This window comes from Poecilia formosa, unplaced genomic scaffold, assembly GCF_000485575.1.
Source record: "Poecilia formosa unplaced genomic scaffold, Poecilia_formosa-5.1.2 Scaffold15, whole genome shotgun sequence".
NCBI lineage: Eukaryota > Metazoa > Chordata > Actinopteri > Cyprinodontiformes > Poeciliidae > Poecilia > Poecilia formosa.
In genome coordinates, this window is record NW_006799954.1 from 1,538,569 (window position 1) to 1,553,052 (window position 14,484).

The following is a 14,484-nucleotide window of genomic DNA, read 5'->3' on the forward strand; positions in this document are numbered from 1 at the left end:
TATATATATATATATATATATATATATAGGCATATATATCTTTAGATAGAGGGAGAAAAAGAGAGAGACACACAGAGAGAGGGGGAGATTAAGCAAAGCTAAAGAAGAAAGTTAGAGAACTTTGTTGGCTCTAATTTAGGAAATAAAACACATTCACTGTAGCAGGGAGTGTATTGTTAATTAGGAGTGACACAATTGTCTTGAAGAGCTGCAGGGTGGGCCATACAACCACCAGATGAGTGCTTCAAGACAACAAGACTTTGGCACTGATATCCAAGGACAGAGCAGTGATGCCAGGACATGTCAACACAGCTGTGCAGTAGAGCAGCAGCAGCCCTCAGTGTTTGTGTGAAAACCCATAATGGGCCACTTCAGATTGCCCTTTCCATACTGACAAGGGGATAAGCTTATCAAGAAGGGACTGTTAGAGTTGAATAGTTTCCATTTATCACTTTTGGAGCATGCAAAGCTTTGACAAAACAAGTAACTTTTATGCAACTAAATGTCAGAAGTTTAAGTGCATTCTGGATGGAGCAATTTTGTTCATTTATTTCCGTTTACAATTAAGTCTTGAAAACGGAGTTGTTTCACAGGTAAAAGGCAGGTACAGAAAAATATTGGAAAAAAAGGAGTAGCTCCACCAGTTATCTTAGCTCAACTTTTCTTTCAGTATGTTTTGTGTTATTATCAATTGAAAATGTTCTGGAAACCTTTTGTTCTTTCTGAAAACAATAAAAGTAAAGGAAAGATTTAAAAGCAGGATTTAAAAAAAACACAGATTGTGGTTTGTTGTTTGTGATTCTTGCTGAGCTTTACATAATTGCTTTTTTTTGTTGACTACAGAAAGAAGAAAACTTATATAGATTTACAAAAAAAAACACTTGTTTTGAAATACTGAATACCAATAAGCAATTTGGCAAAAAAGAAGCAGAGGGAGGGATTTAGTAACAGCGTTTATGAATCTGTGTTTTTTACTCAGGAACCTCACTGCTGTGAACTCCAAGGTTATTGCTGTGACTATAAGACCTGAGCCCAAGGCGACTGAGTCCCACCTGGAGATTGAGTTGGCTCACCTGGCAAATGTAAGCACCACAGTAATTTTGAACCACGTTAACTGTTTGAATGTCATTGTCCATTTCTAGGGTGGAGTGATGATGCAAGTAATACCTAAAATTAATTTCAAAAGTAAGAATAAAAATTGGTAATTAATTTAGAATACAGTACAGTCTTCTTAGATTTGAAACCCTGTCCTTGATGGTTCCTAACTCATTATGGGCAGGTCTCCTAAGTCTCATTTCACAAAAAAACAAAACAAAAAAAATGTTTCATGAAAAACCATAAGTCCATACGGGTCGCTGCAAATCATAACTAAGCTTCATAGCACCAAACTTTTGTCTAGGAAAGACACCAGTCTCCTCATGTCCACTTCTACATGGAAAGTCACACTGGTGTTCCTGCATCTTCTGATTTAGGATCAGGGTGAGCCTTAGTGGTTCCTAATTTTTTTTCTACTTTTTAACTAATCTCCTTTCATGTGACTTGGACACTTTAACTTAACTGGTTTATGCAGTCGGGTGCCCCCACAAGACAATGGCTAGCATTAATCTCGTGAAATGATCCCAGCCTCCTCCCTTTCGAAATTGTGTGATCTAAGCTATGAGGGAACCAACTAATGATAAATAAAATTGATGCTGTTATTGTTGGTAAGAAGAGGGGTCAAATATGTCTATGTAATATATTACATTTGACCACATTTGGATAAGAGAAAATCAGCAATTAAATCAGACTTGTGCAACTATTTCTTGTTTTTCATTTAACTGATCCTTGTTAAAAATGAACCATTCAGACAAATCCATCAAGGCTTAAAATTAAACAGCTTTCATACTCATGCTTAATACATGTAAACTTTTCACCAGCACTGTAGCTTGAAATTGAACGATAAACCCCATGCATTTTTTTATTTTATTTTATTTTTTTTAGAATTTTCTCATATGATATGGAGGCTACCTGGTGTTATTTAAACAGATGTTTGATATTTCTTTATTGAATCTTCTACAAAGATCACATTGTCTATCGCCTTCCTTTAGGAGAGACACAGTGTCGGTCAAATGGCTTGATAATTAATTTGCGAGCACAGAGTGTCTGGAGCTGCATTCAGTTAATTACAAGGACAATTCCTTTTTTATGGTCCAGACCTTTTTTATGCATCTTAGAGATAAGGCACAAGTAAATCTGAGTGCGTCATCAAATGTGTCTCACTGTGCGGTGCTCTGGTAGTGCAAACCATGGTCTAATTTATGGTTCCTGTGATTCATTAACTATATTTTTAGAAGGCTAACATTGGATATGTGATAATGATGGTGCTGTGATGATGAAAATGATGAGTTATCTTTGTGATTTACTGAGATTTGTTACACCTTTCTTGTATTCCAGGGAACAATGAAGCCGTACTGTGCACTCTGGGACAGCACCATAATGTAAGTGGGCATCGATAATCTAATCCATATGAGTGAACATGTCTTAGACACAATATGATGCACCGCAATAAATTGAACAGTGATAGAGTTAAGCAAAAAATGTTATGTTTGCTGAGACGCCCACCTATTCATGTGGATTTAGTTTATGGGATTTTTTTTTTTTTCAATGTTGCTGGGTCAGTGTTGCTCAGGCACTACAGCTGCAGTGTTCCTCTGCAGCAACTGCCGGCATGATTTCTGAAAGACTTTAACATGAGTCACACTTGAATCGTACGCTCACTCCTGAAAATCATAATCAGAGAAATCAGGTTTCGTTTTTAATGGTGTCATATTCTTAAGCAATAAAGAACAACGACAGCAGATGTAGAAAGTGAACAAATTAGCAGCAGGTGTCGATATAGATATCTGCTTGATTAAAAGAGTGCTGAAGCATCAGTCCTGCATTGCAATCCAAATGTATTCAATATTTGCGCAACTATTTCCCAGTGAAGTTTGTCACACTCCAATGCCTTATGTTGGGATTTTATATGGCGAACCAACACTAAGCACAGCATAATTGTGAGTGAAAGAAAAATGAAAATGTGCTTTTCAAATTATTTACAAATAAAAGCCTAAAAAGTGTGTGGTGCATTTGTTTACCCCAAAAATGAAATCCAGTGAAACCAATGGCTTTCAAAGGCCTGTGTGTAATATAATTTCAGTATAAATACTACTGCTCCGTGAAGGCCTCGGGGGTTTCTTACAAAACATTAGTGAAAAAGCAGCCTCATGAAGACCAATTCACCCCTCAGACATGCCAAGGAGAAAGTTATTGAGAGCTTTAAAGCAGGCAGAGAGGCCCTTGATAATTCCATTGAAGCTGTAGAGATCCACAGCTCAGCTGGGCAAATCTGTCAACTTGACAAATGTGGAGTCATGCACTTTTCTGTGGCAGGAACAGGGAAGCAGAGTTGATTTGCAAGATGGATGGAGGCAAATGCAGGTCGACAGAGAACATACAGCCACAAAAATAATGTTATGCAGAGGTGTCCAACGTCAGTCCTCAAGGGCCAGGATCCAGCATGTTGTTGTTCTCTCCTGGTCCAACACACCTGGATCAAATAATGGCTCGTTGGCAGGCTCCTGCAGAACATTGGCATGCTGAGGAGGTAGTAACTACCTCTAAGAAGAGAACTAAGACATGAAGGATACCGACTCTTGAGGAACGACTGATGGAATGGTTTAGGATCTAAACCGTTCCATCAATCATTGGAGCCAACCCAAAGGTTGCAGCCAACTCAATGCTTTGATCTAAATTTTACTTCAAAGCATATTTAGGAGCTAGAACGACCAGACCTGACTTCAGTTAAGAATCTGTTTATGTGTTTATAGATTCACTCCATGCAGTCTGACTGAGCTTGAGCTATTTTGAGAGGATTTATTTATTTATTTTTTTTAGATGTGTCATAAAGACATACTTTAATTTCAGCAACAGGTAGTTTTACAAAGTACTTACTCAGGATGGCTAAAAGCAAATGCACCCCTCTCCCTTCAGATTACAAATTTGTAGATGATGTCGAAATGCACGATTCATTGTTCTTCCACTTATCAAATAGAATACATTAAAGTTTGTGGTTAAAATGTTTGAGGGATACGAATAATCTGACAAGGTGCTATAAACACTGAACGTCCAAACATTTCCCACTGCTAGCATTAAGCAGTATGATTTGCCCATTTCTCTACTCATAGATTCTGATTAGTAATTTATATTTCATTGAAAGTATTGTGTGCTACCAAACTTTGTGGTACTTTACCTGTCCTTGGCATTGTGGTGATGCCGAAGAGGCTTATGGTTCCTTCTTTGCCTCTTGATTGGTTTTGTTTCTCTGTTGCCAATGTTCTCCTCATCCTATCTCTTCACGCTACACTAAAGACTAGAAACAGTAAGTGTCTTTGTCCACACAGGGAATCGACTGTAGGACACTAGAGAGCAAGTAAACTCTGGTGGGGGCTGGAGATAGAAGTAAGAAACTGGGTAGTATGAGTAGTTGACCTCTCTAGGCAAAGAGAGATAAGGCCATCCTCTAAAGGACAGACAGCAGAAGAGGTTGATTGAACTGTTGCTAGGAAACTGAGGGTAAATGTTTTTTAGTACAATGACAAAAATAATGCGGGGCAGATGAGGGTGGTAATTAATTAATTCTTATGATATTACACACAGCACAGGAGAGAACTGCTGCGATGAATTGCTCATGTCAATTTTGTCTGTTGGCACGTGACAGAGAAACTTAGAATTTTTTTTTTTTTTTTTTTGATTATTGGTTATTACTGCTTTATAACAGCTGTTCATCTTAGGTGTACCCTTACAATGACAACCACACCAATTTATGTCTCAAAATGAACTCTGCATCAAATGATTTTGATCATTTCAAAACAAAAACATCTAAAATTCTCTCCAGTTTTCTATGTTTTAACTGGGAAGCTTGCATCACTAAAATATGCTTCCAGTTCTTCAGTATAAAACCTCTTCCCTGTTTGATTCATTCAGATATTTGACATAAACTGATGTTCCTCTATTTTCCTTTGAGGATAAAAAAAAATGACAATAACAATGAATTTAATGTCATGGAAAAGTTAAAGATGTTAAATGCATATCAACTAAATTAGGTCTAGAAAAAATTGTTAATTCATAACCTATGCACCTATACAGTGCAGCATATAATGTGAAAATTGTAATTTACTCAATATAGACTTAAACTTAAAAAAAAGAAAAAAAAAAGGTTTGTGACACTATTGTAAATAAAATATGTTTTTTTTCATAATTGCCAGTTTTGTGCGTAGATTAAAATGGTTTAAGATTAATTATTTAAAAACATCACTGTGACACATTTTAAGGAATTGCCAGTCTACTAAAATAAACAATACCAAACTGTAAATTATATTTGTATCAAGTATTAAATAATTTTTCCAAAGATAGAATTTAGTAGAACAAACTGTTTCACATTATTTCTGCAAAATTGTAACCACAGCCATAGACAAAACTGGTTGATAAACAGTTCATGATGGAAATATATCTTTAAACAGCATTTGATTTCAGCCTGCTGTTCCTCTCTTGCAGCCTTTGAGGGCAGCTGGTCTATTTTGAACTGCAAAGGTACAACTAGGACAACTCTGCTCCATTCTCTTAATAATTTTCACAAACCATATGCTTTCAGATCAGCATTTTTTCTGATCTGCATTAAGTCATTTTAATCAGAGTGCTGCTGAATGACTCTGTGGGACTGTAATCATCTTCATTTCAAACATTTGGCTCTGCCCATTACCCAATGGCAAGCACTCTCAAGACTCAATGATGGGACAATGTACCATCTGTCGAACACGTTGGTTTAAACCAAATTAGGGTGCTCTTTGGAACTATTGGCAGAGGAAAATTGTGGGGGAAAACTTGAATGGTGGATCACTATGACAATGCCCAGTTTTATTTAAGACTACGAGAACTTAAAAACTTTTAAAGTTGTTTTAATTAGACTAATTTCGAACCAACAAAGCTGTTATTTTCATGACTAAAAATAGGTTAAAAATTAATGTATGTAAAAATAACATTTAAATCAATTGAAAACCACAGTGTAAAAGTGAGTCACAAATTATATTTAATCGTAATTCATAAACATTCATATATCTGTATTCATAACAGAATTATTTTTACATTAATACTGTTAATAGAAACAATAGGTGTTGTGTAAAAAAAGAAAAAAAGTCCTAATCAAATTATTCTTATGAATATTATCTTTGTAAATAGTTTAAAATGTTATGGCATATGCTGAAATAATTTGAATTCTTTAATTAAACTCTGTTTTGTGTTTTATTGTGATAGTGAGAAAGACAAAGCACATGAATCATTCTGAGACATCCCCCCACTCTTTTTTAATATACTCCTGAAGTCAGCAGCTCTACGGCAAGAACAGTAAACACTTCAAATACTCAACCTTTTATTGCATTTTAAATGTCAATGTTTTCTGCTCTCAAGCGGATTTAAGAGTACCAGCAGCCCACCTCTGAGGAGATGAAAAACTAAAGAAATTAAAACACCATTTAGATCACTGTAGAAGACATTGATCGGCTCCTTTTTTTACATTTTGCTTTTTTTATTTTATTTTATAAAAATATAACATCTTCTAAGTGAGTAATTTATGCCTAAACTGGATTATATATTATATCAGGTATATCGCATTTAATACTGCTGCTGTAGGGATTCATTAATCTCATAAAACATGTAACACCAAGGAACAGTTTTGTTTTTAAATGTTAAATGTTTCACTTCATCTGATCTTCGTCTGTAGCTGGATGACTGTAGTATCATCTGAATGCCTGTAATCAGTGCATTAAAAAACTCACCTTACTGTGTGATATTTTGACCTTTAGAAATCCTCTCTCAGATTATTCATCAGATTATTCAGAAGTGTCTAATTTGAAATGTCAAACAGAATAGTTTACAATGTACCCCTGGAACAACATTTTTTTGTTAAATCAACATCTTCCAACACCTTTTTCTTCTTTTACAGATCTGTCATACTTTTTTGATATATTATATGTCGTTGACGTATTAACGTTTAAAATAAGCATACTTCCAATGCGTTTAAGGTTCATTAAAAAATAAAGAATAAATGTTCAACAAGTGTTTTATATTAAATATTACATGTGTGAACATTTTCAGTTTCATATAAATGAAAGATATTAACTTGTAAATATTATGAGACACTATCTGATATTTATGAGATACTATTTCATAATTATGACTTAGCCACATCATAATAATGTGATAGAATTTTATTTTTTATTAAATAATTAAGTCACAATAATAAGAAAGCAAAGTCAAAACTGTAAGATAAAAGTATTTCTTTTTTTTTTCTTTTTTTTTAGCAGGATGGCAGAAATGAACTTCCATAATAAATAAAAAATGTATAGGTTGAAAAAACTACACTAAGGACTTCAATCATTTTTGCAAAACGAAGCAGAAACACAGAACTGGAGCAAGGAAGAAGTACATGACAGTCTGGCTGGAAACAAAGAAAACGTCAGGGTATTTATACACTTGGGTAGCTAATGACTAACCGCAGGCAGGTGTTGATAATTAACTGAAGCCAGGTGAACAGAGAGAGCAGAATGAAAGATGGACCATAAACCTGGGAACGAACTAATGATAACACAACAAGACAGAGGATGGAAATGAGTGACTACAGCAGAAAACCAAGAAGAGCCAAACAACATTTGAAACAAAAGCCATAGAGTAGAAAGGTTCGTCGTCATGCAAACAATAACAACAATAATAACGGAAACATGACGACAACTTAGAATGTGTTAAGCAAAACCAAAGTTGATGTGGTAACCTTTTCATACAGCTTTCACTGCTTTCTTCTTGAGGAATCAAATCCTGGTTTTCATTAATATTTAAAAAATGGAAAGCAGCAGGCACAGCTTCAGGTTCCACAAACATCTGGAGAACTTGGATTTGAGCCAAATAGGCAACAACAAGCATCGCCATGCACTGCAGTTCAAAAGAACCTCAGCTCTATGTTGCTACATCAGAAGATATAAAAGTCACATGCTTTGTTTGATGAGCTTTAATTCAATTCGCAACCTAATAACGGATTAGAAATATGAAGAAAAAGATTTCTCCTTTAACACTAAATACTAATTATCTATAATCCTGAATGAGCTGTCATTAGAAATAATGTATTTTATCCTAAACACTTATTATTTCTAATAGGGCATGCCATTATCGTGGAATGATACCAATATGTAAAAATACAAATTCATCCGTGTTCACACAAAGGATTAAAACAGCATATAGATTATTGTTGCCTTGCTGCTAGCACACATGCAGCAATGTTTTGTAAATGCATGATTGTAGTAGACAGTTTAAAATACAAATATCATCGTGGAAACACTGAGTTTGCTAATTAATTCACTCTGGGTCTGATTAGGATATGGGGTTGTGCATTGTGCTGTAATTTGTCCTATGTGGCAAAAGAATGTAAGCTTAACAAAACAATGTGGGTGATGTAGACTGTAATTCCAAGCTTCGCTCTCGCAGTGACTAATGATGGACTCTTGGGAACACATTTTGCATTAATTTATACTAGGTGATATTGTTACATGTGTGTATCGGCACAACATGAATTGGACTGAGTGTGTGTACCCTGTCTTTGGATTTTTTTATGCAATAGTTCGAAAGCAGCATGAACATGTTTCTGTGACATTTCAGAGGTACTATTTTTTTAAAATTTGATTTACTATAATTACATACATTTAGAGAAATGCCTATTTAGATTTTGCAGGACGTGCAAACGGATCTGCAGACCAGTAGCTGAAATGATTTTACACCTGACAGACTCATCTGAATATTCAGACTCTTATATGTCTACCACATTATTAGAGTTTTCCCTCACTTTGAGTTAATAAAACCTTTTCCTGCTACATGGAAATTCACACTCATTTTTCATTCTCTTCATCCAGTTAAAATACTCAGTGTAGCCTAAAGGCTGATATAAATCGCCCATCATCAAGATATTCAAGATGGATGGAATCATTTTACAGCACTGGCTCCCCACCTTCCTCGCCCAATCATCATGTGTCAGTCTTTCAAGAATTTATAAAAACTGCCTGAAGTGCACAGCTCTAGGAACTTGCCAACCCTTCCCCACCCTCACCTTAATGTCTGAATAATACAATGTGGACATGCAAGGAATTTAAAGGTGTTATAACATCCTTGAGAATATTCAGTGATGTGATGAGTAGTGCTTATGTGCTGTTGTCGGAGCACAGAGCAAAGAACTGCTGCTTAGTGTGTTATTTCAGAATGTGCTTCTCTCGTTAGCTCAATGGCCACGAGCTTTGGTGTTTAACACACATTGTAAGTGGATTTCATTGACATTTAAAAAAAAATAAAATCGCTGCAGGATCTCTGTGTTTCTGGTGTATGCAAAAGGTTACGAAAATTGTGACAAGCATTTCTTTATCTTAAAGGTTTAAATACTAAATCAACCCAAAGCTCTGTCAGCTTTATATGCCAGGTCCATCCTGAATTTAGGTAAAAACTTATTGCGACGGAGTGGAGTGGACAACATGAAGACAAGGATACCAACATGTGTTAGTCAGTACTAAGATAAAAAAAAGAAAACTAATGTTGCTTAAAGTTCGAAACAGGGTTTATATTTCTAATGGGGTTAATAATACATTTGAACAATTTTCTAAATAATATGAATCAATCTTTAGCAGATTTGTCAACAGTAAATTAAATCTGGGTTGATTAAAGGATAAAGATAAGCAGTAGAGGTTTGGAATCCCACATAAACACCATCAAGCATTCACTGTGGCTTTGATTCGAAGCTTCTGCAAAGTCCCAAGATTTATTTCTATGCAGCTCTGTGTTAAGTTTTTCCCAAGATCTTATATTGATAAAGGAAGAGTCCAACCAACCACTCTGCAGTGTCTTCTCCAGCACATACCAAAATGTCTACATATTGTTAACGCCTGAACTCTGTGGTGGTCAGTCCATGTGTCGCCTTCTCCCTGAGCCTCTAGAGGGGGACTGGCTGTCTGGTGTTCAGAACCAAACATGGAAAAGCAGCATTCAGCTTCTATGCACCACAAATCTGGAACAAACTTCCAAAAAAAAAAAAAACTGCAGTTCATTTAAATCAAAGCTAAAAACCCACCTTTTTAGAGCTGCTTTTGAACCGTAATAAATGAAATACTGTCTAATCATCAATGTGTATTGATGATAGCACTCTTCAGAATGTAACATTTGTTGCTAGTTTTCTCAAATGCTGACTGTATGGTGTTTTATGTGACTTAGTATTTGTGTGTTTGTATATGGCATAAAGCACTTTGAACTGCCATATTGCTGAAAAGTGCCACAGAGATAAACTTGACTGAATGATGGATTGACCTTCTTAAAGAGACAGAAGTCAATTTCAAGATGTCAAATCATGAAGTCGAATTTCTTCTAAGTTGTAATTGATATATACATACAACATTTTTAGTTATTTAGCTGTGCTATAAAAATGGCAACAGGTGGCAGGGAAATACAGTATGTCCGTAATAAAGGTTGTGTTTGCAACAGGTCAAAACGTTGCTCTACATCCCTCATCTTCCAAGAATAGCTAAAATTATTCAGAATAACTGAGTTCCTTTACAGATTCCAAGTCAAGTAGGTTTTGGCATATGACTGTAGATGCATCACTGAGTACATGCATAACAATGCAGTCAGCAAAGGGTATATCATGAATGTCATGTCATCAGTTTCACTTTGGTTTACATCAACAGTGACACTTTCCCCTGGGGGCATTTTACATTCTGGAGGCCACTGAGGCCTCATAAGGTCATGCAACATGTCAAAAGTAGCCTGCAGAAAGTCCCCACTAAGCTCCTGCTCTCCTTTCAGATTTTTCTGTGCAATGCACAAAGGGTAAGCCATTATCTAGCAAGTCAAAGTTAGAGATAGACTCTTCACCAGGGGAGATAAGAACACATTCAAAAGTCAAAGACAAAGAGGTATTAAATATGTCACTTTGTCATTCAGCGTTGGGGACAGAGTTTGCATTTAAATGTTAAGATTTCAAGCCCGCTACAGCAAACTGTGATCAAGCTCTTTATTAAAAAATAAAAAGCATATTGGTCCAAATGTGCATGTTCTTTCTCTGTGTGCATATTATTTATTTAACCATATAAAAGAAGGTTTTTGTTTTCATGCTCTCGATACAATTTTGAAAAACTTGTTTAAGTTTAACTTGTCACCACCAACCATCAGCAACTTGTTGATTTTTGAAGGGTATGCACACAGGGGCTTTTGCTTTCCATCATGTATTTTTTTCCTTGTATTTCTCATGATAACTTCACTACACCCACCGATGCCTCCTTGCTCCAGCAGGCGGAAACGATTAAACCTATTTTTGATTTAAAAAAATGTTTTGATCTGTGATTCCTTAATAGTCACAGATATTGCTGTATCTCTGTGATATTCTCCACGAGAAGCCATGGAGAAAGCAATTTAAACAGTTTAGATTACCCAAATCATCCATCTTTGAAATTCTTCTAACTTTTATTTTATGGATTATAGCTTTTGATTCCTCCTCTGTGAAATTATTCCTCCACTTTGTCAGGAAAGATGAGCATCATAAATTAACTTTATTATGCATGGATAATAAAGTGCATTTTAAACAAAGCGTTTACTGAATTTAGTGTATTTAATTTACTTACTGCTTACAGCCATTCTGTCTTATGTCTGATTAGACAAATGCCCTCCTAAAACTTATTTACTAGTCTGTCAAATGGACGAATAACAACTAAACTACATTAACTTGCTAGTTGCATCCGATATGGGTTACAATGTGTTTCAGTTGGTAACACAGTGCAGCAGTTTAGTAAAGCAGAGTGGGAACAAGAGGGGAACTGTGATGTGGACACATTTAAGGCTTTAAACCGCTAGCAGTGGTTTGAAGTTTGCAACTGGCTCCAAGGTTCCTTCCAGGAATAATAAATATTTCTGCCATATTGATCAAATGACAAAGCGGGATTGCCTTGCACCGCACTGCTCTCACAAATCAACATGCAGAATGTTCTCTGTTGTAGTAAATCAGCCGCATGCATCTTGTTTTGCCTTTTTGTCATGAAAAGGGTTGATGCAGAGGAGAGCAGAGAGACAGACAGATGTTTTACAGGACATACAGGGTAATGGCCACATCTATTAAGTTGCTGGCTGCCTCCCACCACCCCCTCCGGCCAAGGCAATTTCATATGCATATCTTTCTCCAAGAACTTAAGTAAGAATAGGACAAGATGTATAGCTGTTGTACTATTTGCTTGCTTATTTATGAACTTATTTACGTACTTTTGTTTTTCATTCTTCATAGAACACTGTTTTCAATGTGTCTCATTAACTCCTGGCACAAATGACACTGATATCAGATGTTTAGGTTAAAAATTGGACATAGTAATGTTTAAACTGGCCGTACTAAGGCATTAGGGAAGCTTAAATTGGAGTCTATTGAAATAGAGGTCTTCAACTCAGCTGCCTTGATGGGTCTGGTGTCTGTCATGTTACTCTTGACAATACGTCACAGATTCTCTGCGTAGTTTAGTGGCCAATCATTCTCAGTGATACCATGGTCATTACAACACGAAAAACAGGACATTAACAGGAAAAGTAAGAAAAGAAATTGCACCTCCTCTACCCAGCCAAAGTAAAATCCTCCGAATACCTCTGTGGTGACTCTCGACGTAATGACTCTGGCCACAGTTCTGCAGTTCTCCCTGTTTGCCTTTTTCCTTCCACACAACTTTAAATTCATTATTTTGGCTACAGTATTATTCAGCAATAAATCTTTAGAGCCAACACTTTATTAGTGGGTTATTTAAGACGAACGTCTTCCGTAGCACATTAAGCATTTCTCACCAGAGGAATTTAAGGTTTTCAGTAGCCTTAGATTCAGAATTTCTTTTCAATTTCAGTTTCGTCTAACTGAAATTTCAATGCTCTCAGGGGAACTCTACAAGAAAGTCATTTCAATTCAATCAATTCAGTCACACATACGTTTCAATCGATGCTATCAAACAGTGCATTAAGTCCAGTTTATTATTCCAAATTGGCTTAAAAAGTTTCTGTATAAGGAATCCTAGCAGATTGCGTCGAGTCATTGTCGTGCGGCATCCACTCCTCCTGGATCAGCACGTAGCGACAGTAAACAGCCACTTGCGTCGTGTCGTTGACATTACAAGAATCCCTCATACCGCGCAGGGCTGTAACAACAGTGGAGAGAGAGAAAAAAAAAAACTCCCCTAAAACAGGAAGAGATAGACACTTAGTGTATATATTCGTTTGAATCTATGTAATATTGTTTCCATTAATAAATCAACAAACTAAAATGAATGGTGTTTTGCATTTATTGAAATGCGACTTTAAAATATATTATTTTGTTATGGTCTGGGGTTCGCCTTCTGGGCCCCTGACAACAGGTGTCTGTGATCAGGTTGGAGCAATGACACCTGTTTAGGCTCACTCGCTTCCTGCCTTTCTGTCAACAGGTTAGGTTTTCTCGTCGGTTTTTCTACTTCGAGTCTCAAAATCACTCAAATCAAGTCGCTCCTTTCATTTCTCTTTCCAGCGCTGTAAAGTGGGGACTGGTCGCAACCACTTGCGCCGTCTCTGCGGGGTGGTCCGACTTTTGCTGTGGTTTATTTATCTGTGGATTTTTTATTTTTATTTTTTACAACTTCTGTGTGGAATAGCTGTCATGGCCGCTTCTATATTCCCCTTTCTCTCAACCGGTAAATGAAAGCAGAATAAGCAGATCGTGTGAGAATTTATTTTTTTTATTGTACCGATCTCCCCCCTCCCCCCTTCTCTTAATCTGGCGGTGTGGAACAGAGTATCAATCTGATGCTGTCCATCGTTTCCAGGGTGAAACCCCCCCTAAGGAAGCATTCAAAAGCTGCTAATTAAAACAGTTGAGGGAAGAAGAAGAAAAAAAAAAGCGATAGGAAAATAGAGGGGTTACCTAAATCAGCCGTTTGGATTAAAGAAAAAAAAAATCTACAAGAAGGGATATCCAAGGTAATTGTAAATGTTTTCATTTTGAGTGCTATGCGGGGTTGGCGGTGTTTTGAAACCAGGAGGCCGGCTGGTATTTATGCGCGTATAGCGAATCAATCAGCACCGGTCTGCTTAGACAGCTCCGCGCTTCCTCCCTCCCTCCTCCTCCGTATCTCTGCCTCTCTCTATCCGCTCCAGCTGAAACGTTGCTTGGAGCCGCACAACGAGCCGTGTCTTGTCTGCTCGCCTCTCTCTTTTTCTTTTCTTTTTTCCCCTTATCCCTCTCTATCTCTGCGGATCTACTCTTGTTTCATCTCGCCTTTTGAAAAACCTGAAGCTAGATACCAATGAGTCCTGTGAAGTAGCCGTGTCGCCACCGCTGGAAAAAAAAAAAAAAAAAAAAAAAAAAAAAAGAAGAAGAAATCTTTAACTGCC

The 14,484-nt window shown here is 36.6% G+C and overlaps 1 protein-coding gene across 1 annotated transcript in view; it reads left to right on the top strand.

Moving 5' to 3' along the window:
- adgrb3 (adhesion G protein-coupled receptor B3) overlaps positions 1-14,484 on the top strand; it is a 123,344-nt gene that overhangs the window by 83,891 nt on the left and 24,969 nt on the right. Inside the window, exons 15-16 of the mRNA XM_016668552.1 lie at positions 980-1,082; positions 2,434-2,477. Of these exons, the coding sequence (XP_016524038.1) occupies positions 980-1,082; positions 2,434-2,477 (147 nt within the window). The remainder of the gene's footprint in view (positions 1-979; positions 1,083-2,433; positions 2,478-14,484) is intronic.